Here is a 20,526-nt window from a genome sequence, read left to right on the forward strand (position 1 = left end):
TTGATTCTGTTGACCATTTCATCCTTGATATTCCATCCTGTATTAGTTTCTGTGACACCACATTCTACTGATGTTCTTCTTATTCCTCTGCCTTATCTTTCTCAGTTTCTTTGAACTACTTGTTCTTCTGCCCAAGGCCCCAAAGTTGGTGTTTCCCCCGTTTTGTTCTCAGACCCCTTTCATTCTATATGCTCTTCTTGGATAAATATATTCACTCCCATAATTTTAAATACTACCTCTATCACAACTGTGCACTTACACATTAGAGTTTCTGTCTTTTTAAATTTTTATTTTTCGATTATAATTTACATTCAGTATTATTTTGTATTAGTTTCAGGTGTACAGCATAATGATTAGACAATCATATACTTTACAAAGTGTTCCCCCCAATATTTTCAGTTCCCACTTGGCACCATACATAGTTATTATAATATTACTAGGGGCCCAGTGCACAAATTCATGCACCTTGAAAGGAACTGTGGGCCGCGAGGCTGTGGTGGGCACAGGGGCGGGTCTTGGCCCATCTTCCATGCCCCTGCATGGCCCCTCCTGTCATGGCCCCCAGTTCCCTGTCTGCCGGCAGCCCTGCTCCTGCCACTGCCGCTCCCACATGCTGATGGTGCCGGCCCTGCTCACACCCACTGACAGCACAGAGAGATTGGGGCCGGCACTGGCAGCGGGTGTGACTGGCAGCAGGTGTGAGAAGTGGCTGCTGGCTCTGATCGTCCCTCAGGAGCAGGGGGAGGTGGAGAAGCCCTGAGGGGTGATCAGGGCCAGCAGCCACCACTTGGACCCACTGATGGCGCTGAGCGATCAGGGCTGGCACCAGGCACCGGCAGTGGGTGAGAGTGGGGCTGGTGCCGGCAGCAGGTGTGAGCACCAGGCGGGACCGCAGCATGTGGGAGCAAAGAATTTTCAGTAACCACCAGAGGCTTGCCCCGATGACAGTGACCAGTGCCCTGCCTTGGTCTGGTGCCCCCCCTCATCTGTTCCACCATCCCGCCATGGCCGATGCCTGCCATGTTCCGTGCTCTGCAGCCTGCTGCTGATGCCTGCCATTTTCCACGTGTGCCCTCTGGTGGTCAGCGCACGTCATAGTGACTGGTTGTTCAGTTGTTTGGTTGTTCTACTGTTTGGTCTATTTGCATATTAGGGTTTTATACAGATAGATTGACTACATTTCCTATGCTGTACTTTATATTTTCGCTTTCTTTCTTTTTCTTCTGTTTTTGTTTGTTTGTTGTTAATTCTTACCCAAGCATATTTTTCCATTGATTTTTAGAGAGAGTAGAAGGGAGGGGGAGAGACCGAGAGAAACATCAATGTCAGAGAGACACATCGATTGGTTGCCTCCTATGTGCACCCCGACCAGGACCGGGGAACCTGCAACCAAGGTATGTGCCCTTAACCAGAATCGAACCCGGGACCCCTCAGTCCACGGGCCGACACTCTATCCACTGAGCCAAACCGGCTTAGGCTATATTTTCACTTTATTTTTTTAAAAAGTGTTTTTTATTGATTTCAGAGAAGAAGGGAGAGGGAGAGAGAGATTGAAACATCAATGATGAGAGAGAATCATTGATTGACTGCCTCCTGCACACCCCCTACTGGAGATCGAGCCCACAACCCGGGCATGTGCTCTTGGCTGGAATCAAACCCGGGACCCTTCAGTCTGCAGGCTGACGCTCTATCCACTGAGCAAAACAAGCTAGGGCATATTTTCACTTTCTTGATGGTGTCCTTTGAAAACACAAAAGTTTTTAATTTTGACGAAGTCAAATTTATCTGTTTTTCTTTTTGTCACTTGTGCTTTTGACATTATATTTAAGAAACTTTTAAGAAACTATTACTTAATCCAAGGTCACAAAGATTTATGTCTATGTTTTTTTTCTTCTAAGAGTTTTATAGTTTTAGCTCTTACACTTAAGTTTTTGATCCATTTGGGTTAATTTTTGTATATGGTATAAAGTAGGAGTCCAAATTCTTTCCTTTCTTTCTATTTATTTATTTATTAGAGGCCCGATGCACAAAGATTAGTGCAAGAATGGGCCTTCCTGCCCTTGGCTGCTGGCACCACCTTTGCTCCAGCCAGAGCCGCCTTTTTGCTCTGGCCCAGAGCCGCCTTTCTGCCTTCCCATGCTGCCCAGAGGCCCAGAGCAGTTGGGGTGGGGCGGGCCGTCTTTGTTGGGTTAATTTGCATACTCACTCCTGATTGGCTGGTGGGTGTCGTGAAGGTACAGTCAGTTTGCATCTTACTCTTTTATTAGTGTAGATTTATTTATTTATTTATTTATTTATTTATTTATTTATTTATTTTGCATGTGGATTGTCCCAGCACCATTTCTTAAGGACAGTATTCTTTGATTGTTGAATGGAGAAAGTACCATTTTCAAAAAGTAATTCGCCATAGTTGTGTGGGTTTATTTCTGGACTCTCAATTCCATTCCATTGATCTATATGTCTACCCTTATGATGGTACCATACTGTTTTAATTACTCTTACTTAGTAGTAAGTTTTGAAATTGGGATGTATGAGCCTTCTAAATTAGATTTGTTCTTCTTTTTCAAGATTATTTTGGCTTTTCTGGGTCCCTTGAATTTCTATATAAATTTTAGGGTCACCTTGTCAATTTCTGAAGAAAAGAGGAAGTTGGGACTTTGAAAGGATTGTATTGACCCCATTGCCACAGAGCAGAGTATGCATGAAGATAAGATTTCCCAATCACTGGAGTTGGTTCAGTAGATGTTTCCAGCACTGTACCAGGTTCCAAGGAGTCTACCCACAGAACCTTCACTTAGTGGCTGTGTTAGATATCTCCTGTTTGCCCCTCCAGTTGCACTCTCCACCCTTCTCCACTCTCCTCCTTGGGAGGCTGATATGTATGGACATCAAGGAGCTTCCTTGCCCTCTGGCTTTTGGTTGGGTTTGGTGAATTTACCTTCAGAGGCTATCAGAGGGAAGCAGAAAATTAAGTAGGGTATTTATTTTTTTGTTTCCCTCACTACAAGCCCACCTTGAGCTACTTTAGCTCTTCAACAAGTCACTACTCCTCTCAAGGTAGTCAATTATACTCAACTCAGTCCTTCAAAGCTCTGGGAATCCCTAGCCTTGGTTACTGTGCTATTCTCTGTGGTTCTCTACATCTACACATTGATAAGTAACCTCTTTATCAATAACCCTCTTTCCAAATATTCCATTTTGTCAAGTGTACTATTTCTTGTAGGAACACTGACTGATATTATGCCCATACAGGAGCCTGCAAGGAAGTACATCCTGGAGATTCAGCTGCTAAATTGAGAGCCTATTATATCCTTCCAAGGAAAGAAGAGATTCCTATTGCATCCTAGTCTCTGAATCAAACAAGGGAGAGAAATATTTTTGTCATGAATTGCAATTACCACTACAGATTTGCTCTGGGAGACAGTTTGTGGCCAGATGTGCACTGAAGTCACTTAGCCAATCTTTCCTCAAGCAATAGAAGTTTCTTTTGGATTTTGGTTCCTTCTCCCCACCTCAACTTTTGCTTAGTGTTCTTCTACACAAACACATAGAACAATTTGTACCTGGACTCAACTTTGATGAAGAAAGGAAGTTTACTCTGAGAAAGCAGTCTTCTGAGAAACCAGAGCATGGAGACTGCAAAATAAAAAATGCTCAGAATGAAACAACTTAGTTTCACCCTCTCGCGGCTAAACCCCAAGAGTTAAAAAAAGGTGGGGGGAGAGAAAGTATTAAATTAATGGGCTGTCAGTTGTCAAGTTTTTTACCTACATAGATGCCCAATATTCCAGTGGGAAAATCAGTGGTACAGTCTAGAAAGAGGAAATCATACACTTTTTAAAAAATCTATTTATTGTTGTCAACAAGTTACCAAGACAATACTAATGTTTTCTACATGAAGATTCTCAGCAAATAAATGCCTAAGAGGTTACTTTAGGATAATGATTTCAGAGAGGGGAAGGGTGAAAAATCACATGTCTAAGCATGGACAAAACCATGAAGGCATTTTGAAGTAGTATTTCTCATTGACAATCAAGTAAAACCAAGTGCATTACAATAAATTGTATACAGATAAAACACTGGTATAGCACAGTGTGGGGGACTATTTGAATTAATCAACTAGAAGCTATTGAACTGTTAAAATTCAATTTAATAATGATTAAATTATAATATCCAATTCTGTATAAAAAAGGTATTTGTTCATGTCCCAGCTGACAACCCAAACTATCCTAGTACTTTTCAACACTTATTTGAAACTGTGGAAACAATGGGTTCCATTGAATGAGAAATATTGTATGACAAAAGATTCATAATTCCTTGTTTGTTTAATAGTTAACATATTTAACAGGATAATGTATTATGTATAAACTATAGCACCAGTAATTGAATTCCTGTGAAATGTTAACTATTATAACTCAAATTTGACATATGTTTCAAAATGTTGGGGATATCATTCATTGGTTTTTAAAAAGATGGTACTTCCTGGTAAGCAGCAGCTCAGAGTAGAAAGAGCACTGGACCTGGAGTCAGATACAATGCAGGTTGTTTTCCCTAAATGCTCTCTAATATCCTTTCCAGATTTAATGTGATCTTTTACTACTGAATCTTGAGAGTTTATTTGAGGTGATTTTTAAATGGTTTACAAGTTGTTGTCTTTAAGCGTCTGTCTAATTTTTGTTTAGGTTAGTTTTTAAAATCGAGTTTGGTAACAAAGTGTTGGGAGGAGACAGTTTTATTGTTTTTCGTATTTTCCACGGATCTGCTGTTGTATATCTTCTATTACTTGTTAATAGTGGTCAACCCCCCTCTACTCTGTTGTTAAGAGTTGGCAGAAATTAGAAGGTGTCTGGGAAGGAGATTCCAAAGAGCAGCAGCCTTTCTGCCACAAAGCCAAGAGAAAAACACTATCTGAGAGACTACATTGGTGTGATGTGTTTACATAACTGGCCCTAATTCCCAAGATTAAATAGCTTAGAATTTCTTAAGAGAGTTCGCTTAAGAAAATCTTGCTTTTGTTCTCAGATTTCCTTCTCCCCAACCCAACTAGTGTTTACATCTCCACACCAATATCTGACCAAAATCACAAGCCTAAAATGTCCAAAATTGATCTCAACATCTCCCTCTCCAATCCTGCTTCTCTCTTGTATTCCCAGTCATGATCAACAGTATCACCATCTCACTGGCTCTAGCCAAGCTCAAAACCTCAGAGTCATTCTCAACTCTTCTTTATCCCTCATTGCCCATTCCTCAGTCTTGTTCTTCTCCAATCCACTCTTCATATTATGGCTGCCAAAGTGCTCTTTCTAAAATGCAAATATGGTCACAGAGATTCCTTGCTTTAATGACTCCTTTTCACCTACTGGATAAGATTAAAAGTCCTCTTTTGGTACCTGCATACCTCTCTAGCCCAACCCCCGGTCACCCTCTGCCATTTCCCTGAGCCCTTTATACTCCAATGACATGAACTGCTCACAAGTAACCAAACACACCATGATCTTTCCTGATTGTGACTTTGCATGTGAAATTTCCCCTGCTACTTTCTCAGCTCAAGTTAGTAACTTTTCCTCATGTTCCAATAGCATTTGCACATACTAGTTTTAGAACTCTTGTCACACTATATTGTAATTACTTCTTCACTTGTTTGTCTTCATTACCAAACTGCCAGTTCCTTGTTTGGAAAAAAGGTAAACATTATAGAGCAGTTTCAGACTCTGGATGCTTCTAGGTGGCATTTAAGCTAGCTTTGGATCCTGAGACACTATGCTATTCTCTAATGTTCGCTTCTTCTTGTCCCATCTCTCCCCCTGGTGGAGGTGTTAAGAAGCAGTGGCCAAAGATATGACAAAGCAGCTGGGCTGATCTATAGCCTGGATAAACATCTGCTTCATATCATTTTTAAGCAAATGAAAATCTGGCTAATGGGTCTTTAATTAGGGTTTCCTGTAAGAAGCTTTCTGTCTTATAATGTATCAGTTGGCAGACCCTGATTTCAATCCCTAGAGCTGTAGCTGGGGGTCAACACACCCATCCCTCATGGTCTCAAAGAACATCACACTACTGTCAAACAAATAGCCCAAGAAGAAATAGTGGGTAGAGATCTTCTTCTTTGTTCTCTCCTCTTCCTGAAGCTGAGACAACCCTGTTTGCAGGAATGTTTGGATGATTACACCATAGATCGAGGAATCAAATACCAATCACATCCACATAATAGGAGTTCTCCTCAATTGCAGTGGGCCTTACCTCCCCCCAAAAAAGTCATAGGCGAAGTCTTCATCTCTATCCAGAGCAATATCCAGTTAGCATGCTTTCAGTTGAAGATACCCTAGTCTTTGAATCAGTATTTAGTTGCCCACATGAGACAGCCAGTTTTTTCAAGCAGCCCTGGATATAGAATTCCTTAAGTATGATGGCCCTAGATATATTCTGGGTTGGTCTAACTGGTGATTCCCACAGAAGAACCTTGTCAAGCAGGTTATCATCCTAGTTGGGAGGAATCTCACCTCTAAAAACAACAAAGTTTTAGAAAACACAATGAATTTATAATCATCATAGAAATTCTCCTTCATGGCTACTGTGAATTTTATCATATACTATGTTTGTACTACACTGAGATTTCTAGCAGCAAGAATGGGTTTTAGTTTTAAGTGGGGGGGAAAGGAAATTAATATAATCTATCATCAGGAGAAACCACCTTTAAAAAATCAAATAGCTCCCACAATGTCATTTTATACATATGTCAAAGGCAAGGAGAGAGGATCTGCTCTTAGGTGTCCAACTGGCTGTGTCCTGATTGAAGAAAAAGAATTCAGGTGCTACCAAGGATAAACATGAAATAAAACAGAAACAGAACTTGTGGGTGTGGCCCCCTGATATTCTTAGGTTTCTATGTTCAGAGTAAAGATTACCCTACCCACAAAACGATCATTGATGACATCATTTATGATGCCTTTGCCCTTCAGTTGGCACTGCACAGGCACCGCTTGGTTCTTCACCACATCTGTAAAGTGCATTGCCACCAGCGGGGAGGTGTAGTTAACCTGTAAATGGAAGAACAATTAATTCTAAGTGTGAGGAGGGGTGGCCGTGTGGGAGAGTAATAGGATGGAAGTGATCAGATATTCAGTGCAGGATGGGATAACCTCCAAAAGAGAACTGAGTAAATCCCATGGTTCTAAGACACAAATGGCTAAAGCAAATGACATGCTCTCTCTGCCCTCAGGCAGCGGGGAAATTACATATTTCTCTCATAAGTCACTGTCAGATGTCTGATTGTCCTCTGGGGAAAACCAATTCTAACTCAGTATGGTATGATTTCCTGGGTATCAAACCATGAATCAAATGGGAACTATCTGTCAAGTCTCTATGCTAGAGAAGAAGCTTTCACTCCCCCAAGGCCTCAACTGGGAGGAAGAGGGAAGTGAGATTGTTGGGCATAATTTAGAGCAATGGCAGTGATTTGTTTGCTCCTGGCCCTGTCACAATGCTACGTGACGTTGGGCAAATCACTTCCTCTCAGAACCCTAGTTTGTCTATCTGTAAACTGAGGGAGTTAGACCGCACTATATCTGAGACTCCTTTAGATATGGAAAGGAGTACTTATGATAGGAATTGGTAGAGTGGGCTCCTGGTCTTGGCCAGCAGCTGTTCACCTTTCTGTTACTACTCCCTGCTCCCTAACTCTCATAGATCCCAGCCAGCTTTTCCTTTGCCTCTGAGCCCTTTTTGACAGCAAAGACTGAAGGGGATACAGGCTTACGTGAGTCATTTTGCCGTAGTAAGGGTAGTAGCGGAGGTCAAAAGAAGCCAACTCTGGATAGTAATTGATGGATCGGATGTCGTTTTCATCACCTCTCTGTAAGTAAAAGGCATACATGGGGTGCTGGGTCACTTGGTTGGAGCCTGAGCTACAGGGACCTATGCCCCAGGTGAAATCACTGTGAGACCCACAACCACCTCTCCCAAGAAGACCATGGAAGCAGAATGAGACAGAGCTCAACCCAGACCTATCCCCAGAGAACCATTTCCAGGAAGAGATTGTGCCTTGGCTTTTCAGTTCAAAAAATACTGATTAGAAGGCCTGAACTTAGGAGGCTGAAGATGCTCAGTATGGCTCTGTGCTGGCTCCTAGGAGACCCAGACAGAAGGGCTCCAAAGGGCTTGCAGTACCTGGTGCTGCTCTGGCAAGAGGACTTACCAGGTGAGCCCCTGCCAAAAGAATCATATGGACTTGGCTCCCAATGTTGGACTTTGGAGCTGAGGCAGCTGTAAGCTGGAACATGTTTATTAAATCCCACCCACAACTTACTCACTGTGGATTTGGTTCTGTTGGAAGTCAAACCAGGTACATAGGGATGCAGCCTATAGTTGGCTCACCTAAACTCATGTCTCTGATCACATTCTCTGTAGTGCTTAATTACAGTAGGTGAAGTCAAGAGGATAAGCAAGCGGGGCCCAGTACTAGATTAAATAAACAAGTCTACCCTCATCATATTATGCCAGGTAGGGGATTGCCCATTCTGCCCATTCTTGCCCTGAATAGTAGAAGTCTGGAGGCTAATAAGGGACAAATCGTGTATCACTACTAGGAAATCACTCACTAGGGCCATGTGATGACTTCTGTCAATATAGTATAATCATTCTTAGTATAAACAGCTTTCCTTAATGTATTCTAGTAATTACCTCATCCTGCTTGATTTCCACAAGTGGGTGTAGATTGACCAGTATTGATTATTATAGAATGCATAAAGACCCTTAATATTTCTTTTTTTAACTAAAAGAACATTTTCAGCAAGGTTTGATGTAAGCTGCAAAATGAATGGCTTCCATTCAATTAATACACTAATCTCAGACAGAGTTGGTCTTTATGATTTATTTACATATTCTTCTAAAGGGCTATGAAATTCATTTTTGTGAATGGTATGTGGAATCAATTCTACTAGTTTATGGTCACGCCTTGCATGTGTGTATATTTATTTACACATACTCACGTGCATGTGAACAAAATGAATATTTTTCTACCTGTTCACCTGGCAAACACAGCCTGATCTTTCAAAGCTCATCTTCAGCATCACCACCCTCCACGTGGAATCAACCTTTCCCTGGTCAAGACCCCCACTGCACCTTTCATAGTACCTGTAATATTTGACTGTCCTGATTTCAGGACAATTATTTCAAATATTTATCTTTACACTCCCAACACCTAGCAAAGTACCTGATCTATAGTAACTGATCAATAAATGCTGCCTTTACTGCTTTCTGATCTGCTACCAACAAGACTAGGGTTTTGAGCTGTATTTCTAGTACTGAAAATGGCATTACCTGGCTTCACACAATTGCAAGACAATTGTCCAGGACTTGGGGTACAGTTGGTGCTGTCAAACAGGCGGGAGCTACTGCCAATTTAAGAAGCAAATCCCAGATATAGGGCTTTTTCCTACAAAGGAGCTAATTGGGGCAGATGAGATAGGAGTTAATGGTCCCTCCAAGGACAGTTAATTAGCATATTAATGGAGTTCTGTTTACACTCCCTTACAGTCATTTGTTATTGCAACACCAGTGCCCTGACCATTGCTACAAAAAGTGAAATTCAGTTTTAAAAGCAGGGACTAATGACTAATGAAAGCTGTTTGTTTAGTTCAAAGAAACAAGTAATTAGAGCAAAAACCAAAAGTGTAAACAGAATGCCAGTTAATGACTTGGCACATTATTGTTCCCTGCTGTGGCCCTTAGCTGAGGTTCAGTCTTTGGCTTTCACAGGTAAAAATCAGCACACACACACACACACACACACACACACACACACACACAGGAAATGAATGCTTTCTGGAAATAGGGAGGCCTGAAGTTACTAAAGGGAGGTGTAGTTTTGAAAAGATTAACCCTTTCCCTAACCCATAGTCAACCATCCGTGGTAAAGCCTTGGAAGGTATGAGCCACCTTTTTGCATGAAATAGATGTGCTAGCAATGCTTACTCAAAAAGTCACTTTACCTGAACTTTGCAGGAAACTTTCACAGGATCTCCAAGCTCAGGACGAAAACCTACAATCTGTCAAAAGAAAATCAGCGTGTTTTTTTTAAAAACAAAAACAAAAAAGCAAAAGACATTTGACAGTAAAAATGGGGCTTTTATAAATCCCCTCTGAGTCATCCCTTCCTTAGGCATAAGCTTAATGTATTCTGCCCTCTCACAAATGTTACAAAAAGCAAAAAAATGTAAAATATCTTTAGAGCTGTGCAACTCAGCTTACGCCTTGTATTTGTGCCTGACATTCATACAGTGGTAATTGCAGTAAGATAACCCTGAAGGTGTAAATAACTTTCTGGCTTCAAAAAGGAAGTGCCTGGTAAGACTTTGCCACACCTCTAAGACATGGCAGGAGAGAAGGAAAATGCATTTATTGTGATATGAGAATTGTCCCTCACCCCACCCCATGTCAACTTTTTGTTCCAAACAACTCAGGATCTCATTCCTGACAGAGAGCATCAAAGGGGGGAGGTTTGGGGTGTGGGAGAAGAATGGAAACGGGGAATGTCCAAGAAGAAAAAAGAATTATTGCTTGATAGTTTGTCCGGTTGTTTATATTACTGATGCTGTCAGTAAAAATGGCAAAAATGGCAATGTGTGAAGACAGAGCCCAAGAGAAATGGAGTGTCCAGAGCCCTCCTACCCAGCTCATCCACTTATCACCAGAGTGTCAAGGGCCAATATACCCGGTTCATCTTTAGAAGGATGCAGGGCTGTCCAGTAGAGTAGCCAAAAGTAGGGTCTTCCAGGCCAGAGCAATTCTTCAGGAAGGAGCGTTTAAATTGGCAGGCCTTCTTGTCCTCATCTTCATTTCCATCTTGGATGAAGTACTGCCCTGGAGGACAATCTATATTCATTTCCTCTTGAAGACTGTCATTATAACCTAAAGTGTGTGTGAGTAGCAAGGAGACATGTTAGATGGGTGCTATATGGGAAGACCATGTTTTCAGTAGTCATCCTTCCTAGTTTCCTTTCTCCAGCTTGCTTATGCTCCTCTGAAAGCCTGTTCAATCTGTCCTAGGCCCTGTGACATGGCATCAGGTCAAGGCCCTTCATCAGCAACATGTCTCCAGGACACTTTCTAGGATATTCCCCTCAGCCCACTTTGATTGACTGCCCTCTTGCTTCTCATTTCCTCAGAACTTTTGGATATCCATCTCTGGGTCACTTTATAACTTCTACTTTTCATAATTTCTTTTCAGATATGGTAAATTTGGAACTCTACCTCTTCTACTTCTGGGAGAGGAATAGGTACATAGTAGGCAGATTTTGGAAGAGGGACTGGATCAGGTCAAGGCATGGTATATAAGAGGCAGCAAAGCTCCTGTGTTAAATCTCTTTAAGCTCAGCCTAAGAGACATATCCCTTTGAAGTCAATGAGAGGCACCTGATGCAAGAGAATGAGAAGTGTGTGTTGTGAGACAGTGAAGGGGGAGGAAGAAGAGGAGGAGGAGGAGGTGGTTAATAAGAAGGAGGAGGAGGAAGAAATAAAAAAGTTCCTCATTCTTTACAAAGGAAAGTTAGCACTGCAAAATAGAAGCTTAGGTTGAAAGACAAAAGCCAATGACAACCATAGCATCTCCATTGAGAGGGTGAGGGGGTGAGATCTTGTCTACTGAGACCTGAAGCAATGTAAGTGTCTCTTTACATTGAATGGAATGTAACATGTGTCCAAGGTATGCTTGTCAGGGAGAGAGCTGAAAGGGGCTATCTATGAGCTGACTTTTTGGGCTACTAGATGTCATAGATCTAGGCTTTGGAAGTTACTGCATTAGTTCAAATTTGGTTCTAAATGATAATGTTAGTCCTGTTAGATCTAGCCCCTGTGCATTCATGTTCCAAGTAGCTCAGTTTTTCAGAGAAGATTGTGTATCTATGATCTACCATAGGTAAAACTCCAAATGTACTGCTGGATCTTCATCTAGACATGTTGTGACCTGGGTTTGGTATTACTAGGAAGCAACTGGGAATTTTAAATCTATTCCAGTTATGGCTAAGCCTTTTTTATTCCTCAGACAAAGCTACATTCAATTCAAGGTTTTGCTTTAATCATTTTTTAGAGCAAGAACTATGTTCAAATAATAACTTTCTAAATAGAAGCTTTCTAAATAGAAGCTCTAATCATGTGCTCATTGTTTCTCTTGAGGTAGTTCCATAAAAAATAATATGACATGGGCATGACCTGTATTGCAAAATCCCAGTCCTCGTGGGAATGAAATTGATACTCTGGGATTTCTATTTCAGAGATGTGTTCCTTTTAAACAGGGCACATTATCTATGCTTAAGAACAACAACAAAACCAAATGCTTTTCTTAATGTTCCCCACCTCTGTCATCAGGTCAGAAGTGGTATTTCTCCATCTACTAGCTTCTCAGGAATTTCCTCAGTAGAGATCCCAGCAGTACATTTGCAATAGCTCACAAGCATTTTGAAAGTAAAGAAGATATTGTGCTGGCTATGATGTCCAAGACATTTGGGGGGGGCCAAAAATTGAACTACATGGACTCAGAAAGAACCCAGCCATCTGAAACTTAGAGTTACCCAAAATAACACCAGTATTACTGATACAAGGCTGAGTTTCTAATTCTTGGCCGTATGCCAGCAGCAAAGAAATATGAAAAGCAGCACTTCTCAAGCTTTAAAGGTCATACAAAGTGACCTGTGGATCTTGTTAAAATGCAGGTCCTGATTCAACAGGTCTGGGTTGGGCCTGAGATTCTGCCTTTCTAACAAACTCCCAGGTGATGCTTATGTAACTGGTCCCTCGATTACACTTTGAGTACCAAGGGTGTCAAGAACATGGACATGGGTTTAAACACTGGTTCTGCTAGGAGACTTTGATAATGTTACTCCCCCTTTCTGAGCCACAGTTTCCCCATTTGTAAAATGAGACAATACACTCTGCTCTGCAGGGTTAAAATTAAATGACAAAATTTATTCATTTAATGAACACTTCCTATCACATAAGAAATTGTTTTCCTCTTAATTCAGTGCACATTCTACTGGCCACTCCCACCTCACCCCCTCCCATTTCAGCCAGGCCAGGCCAACGAAATTAGTCTAACTGGATTTCCCCCCACAAATCACAGGTCAATATTGTAAACTCACTGGAGTTCCTCTTTCATAGCTGGATAAATACAGAGGTTGTGTGCTCTGTGTTTAACTCTAACCAAGCTGCTACCTCAGTTTTCACCCTGTGAAAGGGCTTTTCAAAAGGCCATTCATTAGTTACTGAAAAAGTATATGATGACACTACAGACATAAGCATCTTGAAAACTCTTCTGATTAAAATGTAGGAGTGACTGTCACCCAGAGTTTTTTTTTTCTCTAACTCCCTCGGAATGCTGTTAAATAAAGACCCTTGCTTTCTTACTTCAAGATGGCCCATCTCCAAGAAATGAATTATCTTACCTTGAGAAGTATAGGAGATAGGGGCCTTCCAGTTCTGGAGAACATTCTTCTTTTCTCACCACTACCTCCCCCCCCCACCCCCCGAATTATATTTTAATAATTGATCATTATTGAGCCATTTGGATGTGCCCAAGTCATAACTAGGTGCTATAGGGTGTTCAAGAAGAGAAGACAGTTTCTCTGCCCCAATTGACTTATCAGATTGCTGGAAAGTTGGCTTATATGTTTTCAAGGAAACATACAACCATAAATTAGAGCAGTTTTGAATGTATCTACAGGTTCTGAGGGAAATGCAAGGTAAGGAAAGACCAGGATGGGCTGGGGTTAGTAAGAGCAGGTCAGGTGAATTTTGAATTCCCACCCAGAACCTTTCCAAAGAGATTTGCACCATTCAGAGGAATTTACTTACCCTGGAGAAAGCCATTTAGGCTAATCACATAATGCTGCCAAGTGTCAGGTTCAGAAACGTTGAAGTTGAAGTTAAGGCTATGGGCGAAGGGTCTGATCATAACTCCTGGCAATGAAAACAGGTCTTGGATATATTAACCCATTCGTGGGATAATTTTTTGGTATTGATTCCCATGAAACCATTTTCCCCCCAGGCAATCAAAATGAAAAGGATCATAATTTGCCAAGTACCAATTTACTTTTACTCTTAATAATTGAATCCCTAAGTCATTACTGGGAAGAGCCAAAGTTAATTGAGGCTGAACATGCTGTGCAAGCAGATTTCTGTCCAGCAAGTTCTGATAACACAGGGCATTTGGGCACTCACCAGGAGGCTTCACCCTCTCAGTGAATGTTGGCATGTAAGGACCGATGGTCAGAAATAGCGTGTACATGCAGAGGGTGATCACAGCAGCCAGGGAGGCGTAGAAGAAGAAGTAAATGACTAAGATCAAGCCTGCAGAACAATCAGAGATGAAAGTGGTCAGTGCTTGCCAACAGATTCTGCCTCCTCACTTGAATTTATGAACCAGAACCAATCCAAACATATGAGATGGCTTTTTTTTTTTAATGCCCCAGATTCAGTATATCCTTCCTTGCTCATTCAGATTTCAACAATTTGGAATTGGTGAGAATTGTGTCTTTGATGGAAGGGCTTGCTGAGCAAATGATAACAATGAACAAGATTACAGAATAGAGTTTAAAGTACTGCAGTGAGTAAATTGCTTAGGAGTCCTCTGGGCAACAGTTGATGTCCTAGGTACAAATCATTCTTCACTATTCATTAAAGCAGGTGCCCTGAAGAGTTCTAGAAGTTTGGTTCCAGTGATTATATGTATTTACAATGGATGGAAACAACATTTACTTTCCCATAGCCTATAAGTCAAACTTTTGATTAATTTCCATGGGACTTGCCCCTAATCAAGGTAAAATGAGGTTTCACCCTACTTATTTTATGTCTTATTCATCTTTAGCAAAAGTTTAAGTGTCTCTGCTTTTCAAAAAGAACACTAACACAGGACAGGAAAGGGAAGAGTAGGAAATTATCCTTAATTATTGACACTTGCTACCTGTGAGTTCTACCTGTGAGCTTGGGCAAGTTACAGAACCTCTCTGCACCCAAGATTCCTCATAGGTAAAATGGGAGTAAGGTTAGCACTTACCTCACACCCTTCTTCATATTTGTATCAGTACAGTAGTCCCCACTTATCCACGGTTTTGCTTTCTGTGGTTTTAGTTACCCATGGCCAACAACATGGTCCAAAGATATTAAATGGAAAATTCCCCAAATAAACAATTCATAAGTTTTAAATTGTGCGCCATTCTGAGTAACATGATGAAATCGCACACCATCCGGCTCCATCCTGCCCAGGACATGAATCATCCCTTTGTCCAAGCTATCCACGTTGTATATGGTACCCACTCATTAACCACTCATTAGTTGTGTTGGTTATCAGATCATCTGTCACAGTATAACAGTGCTTGTGTTCAAGTCACCCTTATCTTACATAATAATAGACAAACATGTAAATTGACCGTACCTCCGCTATGCCACCAGTCAATCAGAAGTAATATGCAAATTAACCCAACAAATATGGCAGTTAATTTGCATACACAGGTGCTGAGTGACAGGGCGGGACACTTGCGTCGTCACCATTGCAACGATGCAGGCGTTCTGTCCCACCCATGTCTCTCAGGTCCTCTGGGCAGCGCGGGAAGGCAGGGCCGGAGTGGAAAGAGGCGGCTCCGGGGCTTGAGCAGAAAGGGGCTGGGCCAGAGTGGAAAGGCGGTGCCAGCAGCCAGGGAAAGGAAAGCCCATTCTAGCACCAATCTTCGTGTATCGGGCTTCTAGTTTTATTTAATAATGCCACATTCACATAACTTTTATTCTAGTATATTATTATAATTGTTCTATTTTATTATTAGTTATTGTTGTTAATCTTTTACATTTATAAATTAAACTTTATCATAGGTATGTATGTACAGGAAAAATTTTAGTATATGTAGGGTTCACATCCACTGGGGGTCTTGGAATGTATCCCCTGAGGATAAGGGGGACTACTGTATCTGAAATTCAGTCTTTCCTTATATCCTATCCTGACCTTACTACTTCCTAACTATTTAATCTTAGACATCTGAACCTCAATTTTCTCATATGTAAAATGAGGACAATAATAGCACTTGAATAATGCACATAAATAGCATAGCACTGCTTGGCAGATACCAAGTATTCTATAAATGGCAGTCTTCATCATTACTATTATTAATATTATTATTACTATAGGACCAGAAGCATAATTGTATGAATTCCTCCTCTGTGGGCTATATTAGAATTAGTTTTGCCCAGGATTAGGCAGCACAGAGTGAGGTAAATAAGAGTGAAATTGTTGCTGAGAAGCTCTTTCCAAGTCCTCCTTGGGCTCTTTCAGCCAACAATATCTGGCTCTGCTCATAATAGAGACATGATGTTGGAACTACACATTTGAACTGAATCATGAACCAGAAACTGGAACAAACCACATAACTTTGCTATACCCAAACCCGATTCCAAATATTAATTTTTTAATTGAACCATGAACCAAAATATTAACCAAAAATGATTGGAGAAGGAGAAAAAAATCCTTAGTAATCCAACTAGAAATGGAACATTTATGCTTTATAAGATAAACTAAAGCAGAACTGGAACATGAATACATTGATTCAGCTGGAGTCCCTGGAGAAGAAATAGCAGCACCTGTGTGCCTGTGATACTTGGCTACTGACCAGTGGCTGTCCTAATAGGATGTGCCCTATGCCATCTCCTCCATTCCTTTACGCTCATCTCCATCCTAGGAATGGATCAACAGCTGAAGCCATGCTGGAGGACTGGAATACTTAGTTTCATGGATGAAAGGAAAGCAATAGAATACAGGTAAACTCCCTGGGAAACATCTTCCTTCCTGCCTACGATGTGTGGCCAGAAAGCTGTAGATGGGAGAATGGCCCTAGCAATGAGTCCTCTCAGCCTTACCCAGGAGTCTGTACCCTGGAATCTCAGCCACAGGCAAAACCAAGCACCATACCCATCTGAGCTCATTGACCCCATCAACCCTTTCTACTCTGGACGTCCAAGTTTTAATTGGCCACTCCTGTAGGTAATCCAAGGCTCTCTTCTGAATGCTCCACCCAAGCATGAGTAGATCTGGATATCTTGGATAGACTAGGTACCCATGATCACAACTCTTAACTCCTCCCACCAAAACACCCTCATCAGTTCCTGAGGCCCTACCCATTAGGGCCTTGCTCATTGCTACAGTTCATGAAGATGGTGCAGTATTCTGGCAAGAGAATGAACCCTAGTGTTCATCCTATCTGGGTTTGACTCCCAGTACTGCCATGTAGAGAGCGCCTGTGAAGGCACATGGGCATTTCTTTAATGATTGTCATCTGAATCCAGTGGTGTCGGCAAAGCCATGTCCTGGAAACACGCTTTGCCAAAAGGCAGGAGTGTTGTCAGCTTGACATTCAGCCCAGGTGCCGGGGGTGGGTTTTGTTATTTAAATCCAGCTAAGCACCAGGAATGAATACGACTCGGGGCCCACCCAAGAATGCACATAATCTCCTTTGTCTTGACTTTTAGTAAAACTTCCTGTTTTTTTGCTGTATAAAATAAACACACTGTATTGACTTGGGGTCACTGTCTCTGTCCCTGTCCATGTCAGAGGACAGTGGTCCCACTCAGCCCTGGCTTTTTCCTTCTATCTCTGTGTCTGTCTCTTTCTTTCATTTTCTCCATCCCCAGCTGCCCCTACTCAGGAACTGGACCACTCTCTAGCCGCGCTGGACGCGGAAAAGAGAGAAATATTTACACTGCCACTTATTAACTCTGTCACTTTAAACAAATTACTTACCCTCCCTAAGCCTGTTTCTGCATCTGTAAAGTGGGGATAACATTACTACCTCAAATGGTTCATCCAATAAAATTGCATGCAGTTCCTGAGAATAGAGGTTGCCTAGCTACCAAAAGAAAAGCTCATCTAAAATCTTAACATGCAAATAGACCAAATGGTGAAACAACCAAACAACTGAATAACCAGTCACTATGATGTGCGCTGACCACCCGGGGGCGCACGTGGAACATGGCGGGCGTCCGCAGCAGGCAGCAGAGCACGGAACATGGCAGCTGTCAGCTGCGGTGGGCTGGTGGAGCAGGTGAGCAGGGGCGCCAGACCAAGGCGGGGCGCAGGTCACTGTTATCGGGAGGAGCGTCTGGTGGTTACTGAAAATTCTTTGCTCCCGTGTGCCACGGTCCCTCCTGGTGCTCGCACTTGCTGGCCCCACTCCCACCTGTTGCTGGTGCCCAGTGCTGGCCCCAATCGCCCCTGAGGGCTTCTCCACCTCCCACTGCTCCTGAGGGGTGATCGGGGCAGCAGCCGCTGCTTGCACCTGCTGCTGGCACCAGCCCCAATCACTCTGCAGGGTCAGCAGGTGCGAGTGGGGCTGGCGCTGTTAGCCTGTGGGAGCGGCGGCGGCAGGAGCAGGACTGCAGGCAGACAGGGGACCAGTGGCTGCAGTGGGAGGATCTGGGCGGGGGCATGGAGGATGGGCCAAGACCTGCCCCTGTGCCCACCACAGCCTCGAGACCCACAGTTCCTTTCAAGGTGCACGAATTCATGCATTGGGCCCCTAGTACTATAATAATAGGTGGGTGATTATGTTGGTCATGTTGCTGTACAAGCTCAAGTGGACACCTAGTTCTCAAGCAAGAGGGCAGCAAGGCATATGCTTGGTGGCCTAAAAATTAGGATCACTGTTTTCCCTTTGCTCAGGGGTAGCTGAACAGAAGAAGCCAGAATTCCTAGACTGTCCTTAGACCTGCACCCAGAGGCCTGAATAGGGCCTACTGTGCAGTGTCCCCACTGCCATATCTTCCCTGGGCACTTGAACCTTCCTCCCTCATCCCTACTTATTGGCTTATCACTTGTTCTCCACGGGAGCAATTTGAATAAGCTCATCTGATTAAGTTCCAATTGCTGGCTACTTGGGGGTTAATGTAGGGCACCCTCTCCCAGAATCACACTTGCTTTTCACAAGGCCTGATTTTTCAGTCCTCTTTAGGCAAGGGAGAAACAGCTGTGGCCCCTTTTGAGCCCCAGTGAGTGTCCAGCATTTGTTTGCAGCTTCAGAATGTTGGAATGTTCCCTGAATGGTACATTTGTTCCAGTTGAGTGTTTGAGGGATGTACAGGGGTGGGGTTGAGAACTGAGGAAGGGTGAAGGGAGGTGGACGTTGTTTAGAGTCCCACACTTGCTATTCCTAATTCCAGGAAGCAGGACTAACTTCACTCTGACTGCACCCTCACTAAGCTGAATTAGAAACATAAATGATGAGGGAGAGAATTCTCAGCCAAAGGGCCTCTAGAAGGCATGACCATCAACTTCAGCAACCTAGACTCTTGGCACTAGGGAACTCTTATTTCATCCATGGTGTCCTCTATTATTTTTCTTCTCCAAACCAGCATCTGATCTTTTTCTGGGCTGCACAGAAGAGTGTGGCAAGTGTGAATTTGACCACAGGCAAAATTTCCTGAGGAGAAGGCTCAGCACTAATAGTTTAAGAGGTGAGTAGGACCCTGGGAGAGGAGTGCTGGGGAAGTTGTGAAGTGGAAGTGGTGGCAGCATGTGGTACAAAGAGGAAATACTAAAAATGTGACTCCTCTATTGATCAAGTGATTTGGGGGCTCAGCCTTAATCTCTAGAAATTATCTTTTCAAACCTAATTTCTCTGTGTACATCATGGGAGTGTAAACCACCAAAAAGCTGGGTTTAGGGGCAGGCCTCATGACTCTTTCTCTGACATTTTAGGTGAAATTATGAGGCTTTATAAATCCTTGGTCAGGTTAGCAGGGATTTGAGTATCATATCCTAGAAGTAATTTTCGGAGTACTTTCAACTGTACAATGATAACATCTTGTTGGAACCTCAGGCTGATCCTGTGAGAGAGGCAAGAAAGGGATTGTTCATTTGCTGGGTGAGGAAACTGAGGTTCAGGAGGATAAATGCAAATCCAAGGTCACACAGATGGAAGGTGACAGAGTTGGGACTTTAAAAAATGTCTGTGCTTTCCAATTCATTCTTACTGTCTCTCTGAATTGCAAATGTTTTTGAACCCGGTGGATTTCAGCCATACACTCAATTTTGTTCACCCACTTAGAGTTTGTTCTGATGGCATCTGCCCATAGTCCAGACTTATCCCTAAGCATTGATCCTTTTACATGATACCCAAGAAAAGTTTGCACACAAGCCCATCCAACATATGGTAAACGAGTCCTGTACACCAAGCCAAAAGGAAAGGACACTTTAGTGGGGCACTGGGACAACTGGGACTTACTCCAACTCTGACCTGTTCGGGCCAGAGACATCCTTTTCTCTGGATCCCACAGGTACTCATTCATGACCTGCAATTTCCGCCACCAGGTGTTGCTTGTTGGCTGACCCTGACCCTCTTCCTCATCCTTTTCCTCCTCTTCTTTCACCTCCTCTTCCTCCTCTTCCTCCAAATTGGGTACCACCATCACTCGAGCCTCTTCTTCTGCTTCTTCCTCTTCATCTGCTAAGTAGTTCTGATTCACTTCATCCTGATCATCCTGGAACAGCCACAAAAC

At 42.6% G+C, this 20,526-nt stretch overlaps 1 protein-coding gene across 2 annotated transcripts in view; it reads right to left on the minus strand.

Annotated features, from left to right (window-relative positions):
• Positions 1-6,864: 6,864 nt before the first annotated feature.
• The window catches only part of ATP1B4 (ATPase Na+/K+ transporting family member beta 4), an 18,196-nt gene continuing 4,534 nt past the window's right edge, over positions 6,865-20,526 (minus strand). The window contains exons 2-8 of one of the 2 annotated variants that reach the window (XM_008156115.3): positions 20,265-20,508; positions 14,212-14,340; positions 13,846-13,950; positions 10,712-10,908; positions 9,990-10,046; positions 7,757-7,852; positions 6,865-7,037 (exon numbers count right to left, since the gene is read on the minus strand). In XM_008156115.3, the coding sequence (XP_008154337.2) occupies positions 6,876-7,037; positions 7,757-7,852; positions 9,990-10,046; positions 10,712-10,908; positions 13,846-13,950; positions 14,212-14,340; positions 20,265-20,508 (990 nt within the window). In that variant the 3' untranslated portion in view covers positions 6,865-6,875. Of the gene's footprint in view, positions 7,038-7,756; positions 7,853-9,989; positions 10,047-10,711; positions 10,909-13,845; positions 13,951-14,211; positions 14,341-20,252; positions 20,509-20,526 lie in introns of both variants that reach the window. The other variant, XM_008156114.3, reaches the window with a different exon arrangement.

Source organism: Eptesicus fuscus, chromosome 1, assembly GCF_027574615.1.
Source record: "Eptesicus fuscus isolate TK198812 chromosome 1, DD_ASM_mEF_20220401, whole genome shotgun sequence".
NCBI lineage: Eukaryota > Metazoa > Chordata > Mammalia > Chiroptera > Vespertilionidae > Eptesicus > Eptesicus fuscus.